This window comes from Diprion similis, chromosome 10 (genome assembly GCF_021155765.1).
Source record: "Diprion similis isolate iyDipSimi1 chromosome 10, iyDipSimi1.1, whole genome shotgun sequence".
NCBI classification, from domain to species: Eukaryota; Metazoa; Arthropoda; class Insecta; order Hymenoptera; family Diprionidae; genus Diprion; species Diprion similis.
Genome location: NC_060114.1, coordinates 21,106,519 through 21,120,099, shown reverse-complemented (window position 1 = coordinate 21,120,099; position 13,581 = coordinate 21,106,519). Strand labels below are relative to the sequence as shown.

Sequence of the window (13,581 nt, the reverse complement as noted above, 5' to 3'; positions counted from 1 at the left end):
TTCAATGAAACAAGGTCATCAAGATGACTAGAGAGAATACACACTTGCATTAAAAATTAATTCAGTGATGCTGTGAATTTGCCAATTCAAATACGATGACTGACTATCGTGTAGTTGATGTACCTACCACTTCATCAAAAATTCTAGAATAGCTCAGTGTTAATAGCATTGAGAGCAGGCTTATAGCCTTACACAATTTCGAAACGTAAGATAAACGCAGTACAGCTTTCTCCTGATTCGAATGTGACCCATGGCTAAGTTTTGGACTTATTGTCTTCAATGTTGAAGAGTACACGAAGCTTTTGGACAAACCACGATTGGGTCCTACTTTCTCTCCGCTTGGCTCTTTCATCCTTGAAAGCCAGCCATTCTTGACGATGATGCGTTAGTCGAGGGCCCCACTTAGCTGCCGGTCGAAATGCAGATTGCACCATCTAGCAAAGATTTGAGAAGACAGAGATACGCAATTCAAACATTCGAAGTGAATTAACCCTTTCAGTCACACATTTTTTAGCCGAAAATTTTGGCCTGAATTTTGTTACACGGAGGTTTTTGGGGTCGCTGATCACGAATCTGAAGTCAGAATTTGATCATTTTTAAATCCTCGATCGTAGGTCTAATATGGCGGATGCAAAATGGAAAAAACTATCAAAATTCGATGATTCTGGCCGAAACTTGTTACTCGGAGGTTTTTGGGGTGATACGAAGTAATAAATATCTTTTATAAATAAACTGTGATAAGGCTAGGATACGGAAATTTTTGAGCCGAGGCGCTGAGCATCCCATGTGACTGAAAGGGTTAGGAACCCCAGTTTTAATATTAAACCGCACAACACTCACCGCTTTGAACGACAAATTTTTATACTTCATGAGCGCTATCACCATCCAAATGGGTATTTGTAAAACTCCAATAGCAGTCAGTGTCCATCCAGCAGCATGGGCACTCGGTGGAAATCCCACATCACCGTATGTTAACGGTGTCATCTCTATGGTGGTGTAAATGAAGACACCGATCAGAGCTAATGGCATTATAAGAAACCAGCAGAGGCGCCAGTATACTCCGACTTTTCTTTCCAGCATGAACTCTATGTCCTCCAAGAAGTTTTCCAAGCCTGCAGCAGTTGGTTATTGACAAGTAATGAGTTGCTCTGAAATAATTGACGGTTCAACTTTGACGTGCTCATGACTCACCGTAAACCCAAATGATACCTATAATCTCGAAGGTGGCTAAGATGAAGACGATAAAGGAAGCTCCATAGTAATCTACAAGTGTCAAGATAAACTGGCCACCCTAAAACAAAATTTTATAGTCAATTCACAACCTCGACTGAGGTGACGTCATTCGATTCTTCGGGTGGTGGTCAAAATTTGGAAGGGTCAATATGTCGAATGGCCGATGTATCGAAATTTCAAACATGCTACAATAATATGACGAAAGATAAATTGTTCGAAATCCTGATTTTCGCAAGTGTCTTTCGTTACTTTAGTGTCACATGTTTGTATTTTTGTAATTCCGATATATCGGCCATTCGACATATTGACTCTTCCAAGTTTTGATCACCACCTGATTCTTCATCTAACAAGACTTACGGGGGTGACGTAAACTGTTCCAAAAGCAAAACCAGCTACAGCAGTGCCGATCATAACTTGCCAGCGTTTAAGGCTTGGGAACTGATCGCATATTCCGGTTATAATACCAGAACTCATTCCCACGCCGCTGCCAATGCCCAAGACGAACATCATCGTGAAGAACAAAACCGAAAACAGCTATGTAAGTGTGACGAAAAGGAAGAAGATCAGTGTCGATAACGCAATGTGTATAACGGAATGGGACAGTTTTGTCGCTTTACCTGAGGTACAGTATTAAACTTTGCAATTGCGTCCGGATAAGAGACGAAGGCCAGACCAGTTCCTCCGCGAACAACGGTGCTGATGTCGTCACTTCCAGTCTCATAGGCTAAGTTGCCCAGTATTCCGAAAATAGTGCAGCCGGCCATCATGCTAGTGAAGGTGTCGAGGGTCGTGACAATCATCGCGTCTCTGTAACCACGTTGAAAATGCACATGAGAAGTCGCACGACTATTAAAGGCGACATCGAAGTGCTGCTCACCGGTAAATGTTGTGTCTGAAGCCGTTATGGGAGGCGTACATAATGATCGAGCCGAAGCAGACTGACAGTGAAAAGAAGCACTGAGTAATGGCCGCGTACCAAACTTGTGGATCGAGAATCTTTCCCCAGTCCGGAGTGACGAAGAAGAGGATCCCGTTCGCAGCGCCGTCCAGAGTCACGGCTCTGATTAGGAGCGCTATCATAATGATATAAGGAAATATCGCGAGGAAGTAGGAAGCTTTTCCGGTGCTTTTCACACCGCGAGAAAGCACCGCACAGATGCAAGCCCAGCTTCCAAGAAGACACAGGGTCAGTCGCCAGTCCGGGAGCCCGATTCCGTTGTCAATGTTATCGTACTCCTTCAGGACTTCCTTCCTGAAAGTGAAATCATCAGATGAATTGCAGACAGCTGAGTTAGGCAGACGAAGGATGGAGGGACTGTCTCACAGGAAGTATAACTCTGCGGAACTCTGCTGGTCCGAAGAACGCAACGTTTTTGAACCAGACGACAATGAGTTGGCTGTAGAGTTCGTCTCACTTTGCCTAATTCTAGTCAGACCTATTCCCGAGTCTACGCAGTTTTCGCCCCATTCTTCTCGGCATCGCGCCCAAGGCAACTCTGAGGCGAACGAGGCAAATAAGTAGAACAAGTTCAGAGCCATCAGCGAACAGTAATAAGACGCGAGGATTGCCAGCGAACACATCTGGGCCCATCCTACACCTGGAAGTGACGATTAGACTTGATCAAAGGTACGTCACCTTACACCAGACTTAAGTATCTTTTGTTGCACAGAATTGGTGTTCATTTTTTAAACTCTTCGTATTCGTTTGTTTTTACAATCACTTGCTCATCCCGAAAGATGTGATAGTACTTCAAGTTAGCAAGATTTGTGGAAAATCGTTGAATGATAATTTTAAATGTTTATTGATAAATTGACGCGCTTAGAAACACAGAATGCTGTAATACTGTTGTGCATACCTTTGAAACCCGGCGAGATTCTCCAGACTTTGATGTGAGAACTGCTACAAAATTGACCGACGATCATCTCCAGGTAATAAAACGGTTTACCAATCAGGAATAAAACGATTATGTATGGAATCAGAAATGCACCACCTCCGTTTTCGTAAGCCGTGAATGGAAACCGCCATACGTTGCCAAATCCGATGGATAACGCGATGCAAGACATGAGGAACTCGATACTGTTTCCCCATGTAGCTCTCTCCGTTTCCACTGGCTGCGGTGATTCGGCCTCTTCTTTTCCATCCACAATTGTCTTTCCGCCATCATCGATCGATCCATTTTCATAACCCTGATTGTCACTTCCGTTCATCTCGTTTTCTAAGTGTGAAAAGATATGATCAGCCGAGCTATCAAACGTTGACTGAAAACTCGCACAGACTCCCCACCTCGTGAATGTCATTGCAGCGTGTAATTTCTATGCAAATTGCCCCGGGCATATAGAAATTCAGAAAGGAAATTATGAGTTTCCCGTAAAATCATTATGCAAATACTATGCCTCAGACCCGCTAAAGGGACCCTTTAAGTTCTTGACGAAATTTTATCCGTTATCAGTAGTATTTTTTTAAGCCAACTTTTCCGACGCATCATTTTTAATTTTTTCTCAAAACATTAAGTAGGAAAAGCAAAAAATTAATCCACGTTACCGTTGCCGAAACATCTGACAAGTTATCCGTTTTTTTTTCTGCTGCCGTTTCGTTCGTCGTATCGACGATATTTTTATCTGATCATATGCAAGGCTCATCTACACTGATCCAGTCTGACTACCTAGCCGAACGGTCATTTTCAGGGTTGACCGCGCAGCATCGAGAAATTCATAATATTAGGGATATACCATAATGTGTGGCTTTCACTCAGGATATTTTTGTGAAATGTGATAAGAAATTTATGATGTTGAATTAAGAGATAAAAAATTTTAACACGAGTAACTTTGCTAGGTATATGCGATGACGTGGATTATCACCTGTCTACGCGACTTAATCTGTGGGTGCTTTACGCTACGCAGCACGTGTTATCACCCCGATCAATCACTTAATTTTCGTTAGAATTCATTTGCCGTTTCATGGTCTGTGCACTGATATACTATACCCCACTCGAGGCATTAATGTAATGCGTTCAGCACTGATGGTACATAAAATAGAACGCAGGAACCTGAATAAGAGAGATTCACTAATACTTGTGCTAAAATGATTTACGGCAAGTTTTATTATCTTTTAGGTACGGCAGTTACTCATATCACTTTGTTCTTTTGTAGATAAGATTAATTTCGACTGTTCGCGATATACGCCACTAAGTTACCCTTGAAACAGATAATGTCTGACATTGACTATTATTTTTCATTTAGTACACAGATGCCGTATTTGTACAGTAATATCACTCAATTCTTACGGCACTTTGTAAACCTTTACCAACAGCGAGCGTAAACTTGTAGGTATAGAAATCATACCTACTCCCAAGCAGGATGGTAATAAACCGAAAAAATTCACTTTTCACAAGATTTATACCAAGCTACTGGGCCACTGGCAAGATTAGTTGGTCTCATGTTCACTTCGAAGCTTGTCGTAATTAACCATAAAAGAAGAGAGGCAGGAAATTGGATACCTGGTATCACTGAAAATAATTGGGGCAGCGAACACTTCCGAAAAGATTTTCATTCCCTACCCTGTAAGCGGCTTCTGGTTGTCTAACCGACGCGTTCTTGATCCCTGAAGACGCGCTATTCCATGTACTCCACCTTCTATTCCGCGGACTCGCACGGTATAAGATTCAATGCGACTGCAGTACAACTCGGCAAGCCATAAACTTCGGTTATACGATTATTTTGCATGAAGGATCGAGGCCCACCTTATCTGACTAATTGTTTTCTATCGTACTGCAGTTACGACAGAGCTACGTTACAATGATAACGAGCGCTTCTTCTGTCACACTCGACCTTGATCCATCTTTCCATTGCTGGGTGCGTAACGTGAAATGCACTACGAGAATGATCAGGTAAGATTTCCGTTTTATAATTACTAGTTTTCAAATAGCCATCAGAATTCGAATCCATCAAAGTGGTTCAGCGAAAAGTCCCTAGTAGCATTCTGAGGTAAGTCTGTCTACAGGCTGCAATTGTAGACACGATGTTTTACGCGAAATCGTGCATAAGTCTGTTGTCGAGTGGTAAAAAATCGCTGTCAGGGAAGATTCTGTATTGAATCTGTTGAAAGACTTCCCACAAAGTCTTTTCAAATTTTTGTAACTTAAGGCAATAAAGCTACTTGGGGTCGAACTTGAAAATCAACGTAACATCAATTGTTACTCAATGTTGACATGGAGTTGATTGTCAATTGTCCCAGTTGCGAGGCATTCCGTGATCGTCTCCAGATAAGAGGTAACCACACTTTCGTCGTGATCGGCATCTTCGCGTTTATTCTGTTCCGTTTTTACTTGCAAACCGAAAGAAGTGAAAATGTCGAGACGATCGTATAAAGAAATGCCGGAGAAGGTTGTCCTTGAGAAGACTGGCACCCACGTCGAAGTAACAGCTGGACCTTACACGAAGCGAGAATTGCGTCAGTTGCTGCTGTCATCGCTCTCGCTGCTTTCTGGAATCGGGGATCGAGAGGTAATTTGATGTCCGCGATGTCCTTGTGCTCAAGTTGTACTTGAGGAACGGTTCAAAAGGTGAATTTCTATCTCACAGACCGAGCTGATGAGGCTGTCGGGTCTGGATCCGGACGATGTCCGGAGGTTCAAAGCTGGCCAGACATTCGGTGCTGATGGGAAGGAACTGTTCGATCACCCAGACAAGACATCCGCAGCTTTACGGCTCGTCGAATTGATCGCCAATGAAGGGAAGCGTGACCTTGAAAATGATCTCGTTGATCTACTTCGAAGCAAAGGCATCAGTGACGATCTATTGAAACGGATTCTCACCTATGGGCTCAACGACGAGACAATCAGGTTAACTAGCTGATCCTAAAGCCAGTATGCACGTTGAAACGTTACTCGTAGTCGTATCTCTGCTCGAAGTCTTCCAATTTCAGTTCAAGTAATTAAAGATATGTAAAAGACCATTACTAAGTCCTGTGACGATTTTATTCAGATTGTTGAAAGCATTGGGTTTCACTGACGAAGAGATAGCTCGACTGCTGGGCATTTGGCAAGTATTGCAAGCTGAGCAACGCAGCACGTCGGAAGAATCTTGCCCATCGATGCGGTCTTATTCGGAAGAGTACATGACCCTCGAGGGTTTTTACTTGATGAGTAATTTCAGGAATCCCTTGACGAAGGCTCTCAGCGACATTGTCAGCAGAAAGCCTTACAATCCTACTGAGTATCTCGGTCACTGGCTTCTCAACTACAAGGTACTTATATATGCAAGTCTACTGATATTATGTAAAATATACCAATCAACACTGAAGTCAGATCACAATGGATACTCGACTTAATACTGTTCGATCCATTTTATGGTTTAAGATTTGTGAAGAGCGTGCACAAAAGCAGAAGGAATTCGATGCTGAGCTTCAGGCTGAGAGAGAGAGACTTCGAATCAAGGTCAGAGTTTGTGTTTTTATCGTTCCGTCAAACAGCTTTGAAGCTTAAGGCCTTTTGTTTCGTTATCGGGGTTCCTCATTAATCCATTGACGGTATTCCTAACCTTGATTCCAACATTTTCGTCAACAGGTCGTCTCTGAACCGGACGACTTGGAACGAGACGAGGATATGGAGGGAGAGTCGGTCGACGACTGGAATTTCATCGAGTACGAAGCGGACTAGAATGCCTGCTTCATACGAATGAAGGTTCCCGTCATCTCAATGTCGATAGAAATGAGTATAAAGTAGGTATACAATATTTATTTAAATAGGTATACATATAATTGATTAATATTTTCTGCCCACTTTTTTGCTATGTCATCATTGCCAAGAGATAAAATTGTACTCTTCTTTTCTGCATACGAAAAACCGTCAACTTATTTACTAAAAGAAATACTGATAATTGTGAAACACAGCCGTGAATCATTGCTCTTTTTGCACTCGGGACTCCTATATATTAAATATCTACGTATACGCACAGCGTAGCTAGAATGAGAAAAAAAAACAAAGCGTTAATATGTTCCCGTTCAGTAAATACCATTTTCCATCATGGAGGTAGCACATCGATTGTGAGTAATAATAAGTTAACAACAAACAATGACTACAATTATTAGGAAATGTTTGTGACTCCAATGATCATATAATACGAGAAGGTTATAAAAAACTTGCAAAGAAATTTATGTTTCCTTAAAAAATAATTGTCATAATAATAACAATAATAACAATAATAATAGTACAACTAATAATAGTAACAATAATAATAATAATAAGAATAAGAATAATAAAATAACAATAATAAAAATAACAAGAGCAACTTCTCAAAGTTTTGATTTAGCAACTTTCTAGCGATCTACTTTTTTAACTTTGTGATATTTATACTACACATTATCGTCTGCAGGCTATTTATTGATTGTCCTGATGTGCTTGCACTTGGCATGTGTGTTACGAACGTAACATAATACAGTCTAGAATTAAAAAAAATGACGTATAAAGTGCTCTATCGTGTTAAAGCTAATTGGCAATCGGCAACGCGTCAATGGTGATTATGAATATTCCATGTTGCTGGGATTTGGATTACAATTTGTCCTCGCGGCCTATCAGTACGTACAGGATCTGCTTAAACTTCGAGGCGGTCCTTTCTGCTCGTCTTTTTCTAGCACATTCCTTGAATTCGCGCCAGGAAGCCAGTCGCGCCGGGTTTTTTGGTCCCCAGTGCTTGGAAGGCTCGAAGGCGGCGTAAATCATCTGCAGGTGCGGACAAAACGGTTATTATGAATACTGTGATAGTTGGCTACGTCAAATTGCGGACGACGCTCGAACTATCGGTACATAAGTAGGGTTATTCTGCTAGATGCAGCGACAAGGTAGACGCCAAACTTACAATACCACACTTCGTAATAACTTTTTAGTAGTGCTTGTTCAACCGGAAGAGAGCAACTCACCTCGGGAAGCCCCAGATTTCGCTTGGAAATTATCGTCACCCCCATCCACAGGGGAATTTGGATAGCTCCAAACGTCATGAGCAGCCATCCAGCAGCTGAAATGAATGCATGGGTGAATATTTTTTAATTTAAGAAACGCACTGTGATGATCTTACTGTGGGCACTGTCTGGATACGAAATGCCGCTGTACTTCAATGGTTCCATTATCGCAATAGTGTAAATGAGGATCGCAGCGAGAAGAACCGGCGTCACGACGCCCCAGCATAACCTCCAGTAAACTGACGGTCGTCTGTTAAGCATGAATTCAACGTCGTCGATGAAGTTCTCCAGTCCGTAGACCCAAAATATACCAGTCACCTCAAAAGTGGCGAGTACAAAGACGATGAAGGATCCTGCGTAGTAATCAACTAACTGAAGCACAAACTGGCCTCCCTGTTTTGGGGTGATGAAAAATGGCGTCAGATGAACGGGTAAATTGCAAGATTTATTGCGTACTCACCGGCGTGCAGTATACCATTCCAACCAGAAACCCGAAGATGGACGTTCCCAGGACAACGTGCCAGTGTTTCCAGGTTGGGAACTGGTCGCAAATCACGCTGTTTATTCCACCGGCCAAGGCAATGGCGCTGCCGATGCCCAAGACGTATAGCATAAGAAAGAAGAGAAAGGAGAAGGCCTGAAATGACCAATTGAGCGATGGATTTATGCAGTTGATTCTCACATGTAATATAAACATGGGGTAGAGGTAAAAAAGCGGAATTACCGATTGATAGAGCGACCAGAATATTGAATTTTCATAGACACGAATACTTTATTCGTAAAATTTGAAAAAATGTGGGAAGTTCAAGTATAGAGAATTGAAAATATTGGAAGTTGAAATACAGAAAGACAAAATATGCAAAGGTCAAAACATAGGATGGAAAAATCGAGAATCTGTATACGATTGTATATTATCGAGAAGAATTCTGAGGATTCTAGAGTTTGGCATTCTATGTTGTGACCTTTCTATTCTTTTACTGTCCCGTGCTTTATTGACTTTCAACATTTAGAAATTTTATGAATTAAGTTTTCGCTTCGTTAAAAATTCGATTTTGTGGCCCTTCGATTGTTCGATCTTCCTATATTTTTACCCCCACCCCGATCGTGAAAGAAGCTAATCGTGAACCGTACCTGAGGCAACACCGAAAACTTGGCGATGGCGTCTGGGTACGATATGAATGCGAGACCAGTGCCTCCCCGAACAACGTTGCGAATATCGTCCGTGCCAAGTTCATGGGCGAGATTACCGAGTATTCCAAATATCGTGAAGCCAGCCATGAGACTGGTGAAAGTGTCGAGGGTCGTGACAACCATCGCGTCTCTAAGGAAGAGCCAGAATTATCGCATGGTTCACTATCCGTGAAAACCTGATCGGGTGAGAGTTTTCGAAAGATACCTGTAAATGTTGTGGTCGAATTCGTTGTACGACGAGTACATAACCACTCCACCAAAGCAAACCGACAGAGAGAAAAAACACTGCGTAACCGCTGCGTACCAGACGTTGGGGTCGAACAGTTTTTCCCAGTTCGGTTTGATGAAGAAAATTATTCCATCGATGGCGCCTTCTAGAGTCACGGCTCGAATGAGCAGAGCTATCATAATTATGTAGGGAAAGATGGCCAGAAAGTAGGCCGCCTTCCCTGATCCCTTCACTCCTCGGGCAAGTACGCCGAATATACAACACCATGCGAAAAGTAGACACATCGTAAGCCTCCAATCAGGCAGCCCAATGCCATCGTCAATGTTCTCCTTTTCCCTCAGAACAGTTTTCCTGGAGTAAGATGAAACAATTGTAAATTTTTCCCTGCACTGACAAAGAAGGTATCCCAGATCGATGTCGCCGATTCGATTTCTTTTGCAATATGTTATAGTAGATTAAAAACTAAGGGACAAGTATTTTTTTCATCTGCCGTTAAACACTTTCAAGAGGGTGAAGCCATCCTCCAAAGTAAGTCGTGTCAAGTGGCGATTTGGCAGTTTCACCAACTGGGAAAATTTTCTCATAACGAGAAATATTTCTCAATTATAAATCGAAAAAAAAAAATTGCAAATGGCCCCTTGACATGCCTTACTTTGGGGAGCAGTTTCACCGCCTTAAATTGTTCGATGGCAGATAAAAAAAAATACGTGTCACTTAGTTTTTAGTCTTCTATGGCACATCAAAAAAGAAATCAAATCGAAGAGATCGTCCTGGGATACTTTCCGTGTGAGTTGGCTTATCTTTCGATAGCAGGAACTCACGAGAAGTATAGCTCCGCGGAACTCCTCATCGTCCCGTTTCCAGTTATTACGGAGTTGTTGGACTTGACAGAGTCCACGCAGCCATCCCACTCCTCAAGGCACGTGGACCACGGGAGTTCGTAGCTGAAACTTTTGATCAGATAGAATAGCGTCAAGGACATCAGAGAGCAGTAGTACGTCCCGACGGAGATCATCGAGAACATCTGCGCCCAACCGACACCCTTGAAGCCGGGAGCCAGCGCCCACATCTTGACCGATGATCTGCTGGTGAACTGGCCCATTATCATCTCGAGATAGTAAAACGGCTTGCCGACGACGAAAAGGACGATTATGTACGGTATCAGGAAGGCGCCGCCGCCGTTTTCGTACGCCGTGAAAGGAAACCGCCACACGTTCCCCAGGCCGATGGACATCGCGATACAAGACATCAAAAACTCGAGTCCACTTCCCCAGGTCGCTCGCTCCTCCTCGCCCTCGGCTATGGTCTGAAATCATGATGACGATCACGTTTTATTACGGGATTTGAAGAGGTTCGAGAGCATCAGCTTACCATTTGTTCCTTAGGCGCGGTGGACGGCGTCTGAAGGTGACTGAAGTTGGAATCATTGTTCCCGTACTCCCTCGCGATTTCCTGAAACGTTGTTCGAAGGATCAGAATTTTCCGATGTACTGGAAGGTCGAACCACACAGAACAAACCGTTGTCTTCATATCGTACTTACCTTACCCAGGTCAATGGCTGCACCGTCGTCACCGAGAAAGGACGGATTCCGCCTCCCATCCTACGAAAGAAACAGTCAGGTTACGCAACGACTGTGGAAAAGGGCACCAGTTGTAATCTGAAATGTATTTCGCCACGATGCTGGTTTCTGTGCGAGCCGCGGTATTCCCTACGTGTTTAAATAATGACATAATTCGTGACCTACTGGGCTTAGATACAGGTATCTACGAACGTATGGGTATTCCGTATAACACCGGCGTGCAAAAATAGTTCGGCTATATATGGTATGAACTCGTTATATCGAATCGAATTGTGGGGCGATAATTTACCAGTTTTTACTGTCGTTGACTATGAAAGTATAGCAAGATGGCATACACGAAATGCCATCTCGCTATCGCCGGCTGTTCGGCGGACGTTCACTCTGCATAAATAGTAACTAGCTGATTTCGACCTTCACTTTTTGCACCGCCTAGTTGATGCGACGTGGCTGTACGAATTTATTATTATAAAACCAATATTTAGAATCTTGTTTTTTCTGTGTCGTCGCATTCTCTAGAAATCGGTCATCTTGTTCTCACTGTGTTCTCGCAACGGTGCCAATTTGAAATCCTCGGAAGATAGCGAACAGTTACGATACTATGAGGACAGATAATGAAACCGCAAATTTTATGAACTAACGGTAAAATTCGATTTTGTTGCATATGAAACACGCTTCGGCATCGTGGAGCGCCAACAGAATGTTGAATGTCTCAAAAGAACTCGCGTGTATCGCAAAGCGTAGATTAAGTTGTGAATCTGTCTTAGGGCACTTTCTATTTTCAATGCTATTCTTTGACGCATACTTGTTTACTGGTTGTAACTTTATCATCAATGCCGAAGTAGCGTCTGTATTTTATACGCATTATTCAGCTGTATAAGGTACACAAGAAGAACCAAAACATTCAAACTCTGCGGTGTTCTCACTTTCAGAATGTATTGCACTGCTGTGATTGCGAGATAAAACGTGTTCTCCATTTTTTTTTCGTCTTTTACCGATTCCACAAATACATCGCACCAATTTACGCCTTGGTATACAAAAGAGGATGTTATAGCTCCACAGCGTGAAAAACAGCATTTACGAAATATGTAAATATGCATAACGATTCTCTACCGATTTTTTTTTCAATCAATGTTCACAGTACCGGCACTTATTCGTGACCTATATTCACCACTTCGATTACTTTCAGACTTTCAAATTTGAAGGTTTATCGGAATATCGCGTACCCACCTTTGGCCCGACCATCCTGCCCACGGATTAGTCCCAGTTGCTACACCAGCCCAAGTCTAGCGATTCAAATGCGGGTAGACATCGGCGTGAGCATAATCCCCGGAATCAAAACCAACCGACTATGGACCACTACAGGGTGATATGCTGCTTTCCGCGGGATTTACGGGAGCAGATGGACAGCAGCGAAGGAGGAGGAGATCTGCAGGTGCTGTTCTGCCGAAGTCGGGCCACTTACTGCCTGTCGGTGATCACCAGTTGGAAAAGTTTAACATCGTTCGTTACGAAGTAGGGATAGTTGTACTTCGCCTCTCTGACCTCAGCTATTCGGCTACCACCGGATATTTTTTGTCGCAATCGGTTTTTTCCCCCTTTGCTTCGTCCAGAATGTGGTTCGCGGGAACGTTTAGGTTTTGGGAAGTTCCCCTTTTGCCGCAGCATCGCTGAATCAGTGTGCGCCATGGTTCGAGGAAAAAAAGTTTAATTGCAGGCTCATTCTTTTCGGGCTCGTTCACTTGCTCGTGGCGTTGCAGACTTCAGTACCATTATTAACGGTAACGTCTGCCAATGAATCGTAATATTTATGTTTTTTTTTTTTTTATAGCAACGATGTTATAACTTGACCGCGGAGATGTGAAATATTTTTTAAATTTTCTCTGAAAAGATGAAAATTGCTGAATTATATCGAAATTGTTATGGTCCAATTCACCGAACTCTGGTATACCTAGCTACATACCTACTGTCTCTCACATAGATGTCGAAGTGGAGCGAGTCTTTCACACTTTCTTATTTACTTTTTGTCATACATTCGAACGAATCGAATCCGGATAAATCGATACGTATTCATGTAACACTATAATCCATCGTTCGTTGATTAAAAATGAGAAAGTTTCGCAGACGCCATACAAATACGTTCATCGAATGAAAATATCGAGTGCATTGAGCTCCACATTCCTGAATTATGTGCCTGCGTCTGTTGGATCTGATTTAGCTTTTTGAATTCAACTAAATGTCAAACTTATGGTGCAAATATATCCGTACAACGTTCGAGTAAAATCCGGTATCGATTCTTAAAAGTTAGATCCAGCTCGAGGTTATCCCCATGTGAGTAAAGGTCTTCGACTATTCCGCGAACTCGACACGCATGACGTCAGTTATAATCCCAGAAT

General features: G+C 42.6%; 3 protein-coding genes and 1 long non-coding RNA gene across 6 annotated transcripts; 2 read left to right on the top strand and 2 right to left on the bottom strand.

The window, feature by feature from the left end:
- Positions 1–45: 45 nt before the first annotated feature.
- Positions 46–4,798, bottom strand: LOC124411991 (sodium-dependent nutrient amino acid transporter 1-like). Of its 3 annotated transcripts, none has more exons than XM_046891618.1 (9): positions 4,791–4,798; positions 3,090–3,449; positions 2,558–2,831; positions 2,111–2,485; positions 1,851–2,040; positions 1,591–1,767; positions 1,192–1,291; positions 841–1,112; positions 46–434 (listed from the first exon to the last, which is right to left on the bottom strand). In XM_046891618.1, exons 2-9 carry the CDS (start codon positions 3,439–3,441, stop codon positions 255–257), a joined length of 1,920 nt encoding a protein of 639 aa, XP_046747574.1. In that variant the 5' UTR covers positions 3,442–3,449; positions 4,791–4,798; the 3' UTR covers positions 46–254. The 3 variants fall into 3 exon arrangements, with proteins under 3 accessions (XP_046747574.1, XP_046747575.1, XP_046747576.1); XM_046891619.1 differs by lacking the exon at positions 4,791–4,798 and adding an exon at positions 4,093–4,258; XM_046891620.1 differs by lacking the exon at positions 4,791–4,798 and adding an exon at positions 3,776–3,787.
- A 641-nt stretch (positions 4,799–5,439) lies between these two features.
- On the top strand, positions 5,440–7,202 carry LOC124411457. The gene is made up of 5 exons (XM_046890561.1): positions 5,440–5,736; positions 5,815–6,074; positions 6,217–6,478; positions 6,591–6,668; positions 6,798–7,202. Exons 1-5 carry the CDS (start codon positions 5,581–5,583, stop codon positions 6,888–6,890), a joined length of 849 nt encoding a protein of 282 aa, XP_046746517.1. The 5' UTR covers positions 5,440–5,580; the 3' UTR covers positions 6,891–7,202.
- Positions 7,203–7,462: 260 nt separating this feature from the next.
- LOC124411990 (sodium-dependent nutrient amino acid transporter 1-like) lies at positions 7,463–12,543 on the bottom strand. The gene is made up of 10 exons (XM_046891617.1): positions 12,416–12,543; positions 11,150–11,209; positions 10,980–11,060; positions 10,430–10,914; positions 9,585–9,959; positions 9,320–9,509; positions 8,649–8,825; positions 8,305–8,581; positions 8,150–8,244; positions 7,463–7,952 (listed from the first exon to the last, which is right to left on the bottom strand). Exons 1-10 carry the CDS (start codon positions 12,428–12,430, stop codon positions 7,782–7,784), a joined length of 1,926 nt encoding a protein of 641 aa, XP_046747573.1. The 5' UTR covers positions 12,431–12,543; the 3' UTR covers positions 7,463–7,781.
- Positions 10,047–12,526, top strand: LOC124412013. The gene is made up of 3 exons (XR_006929738.1): positions 10,047–10,058; positions 10,116–10,118; positions 12,391–12,526. It is a non-coding gene; the product is annotated as an uncharacterized LOC124412013 (long non-coding RNA).
- Positions 12,544–13,581: the final 1,038 nt, after the last annotated feature.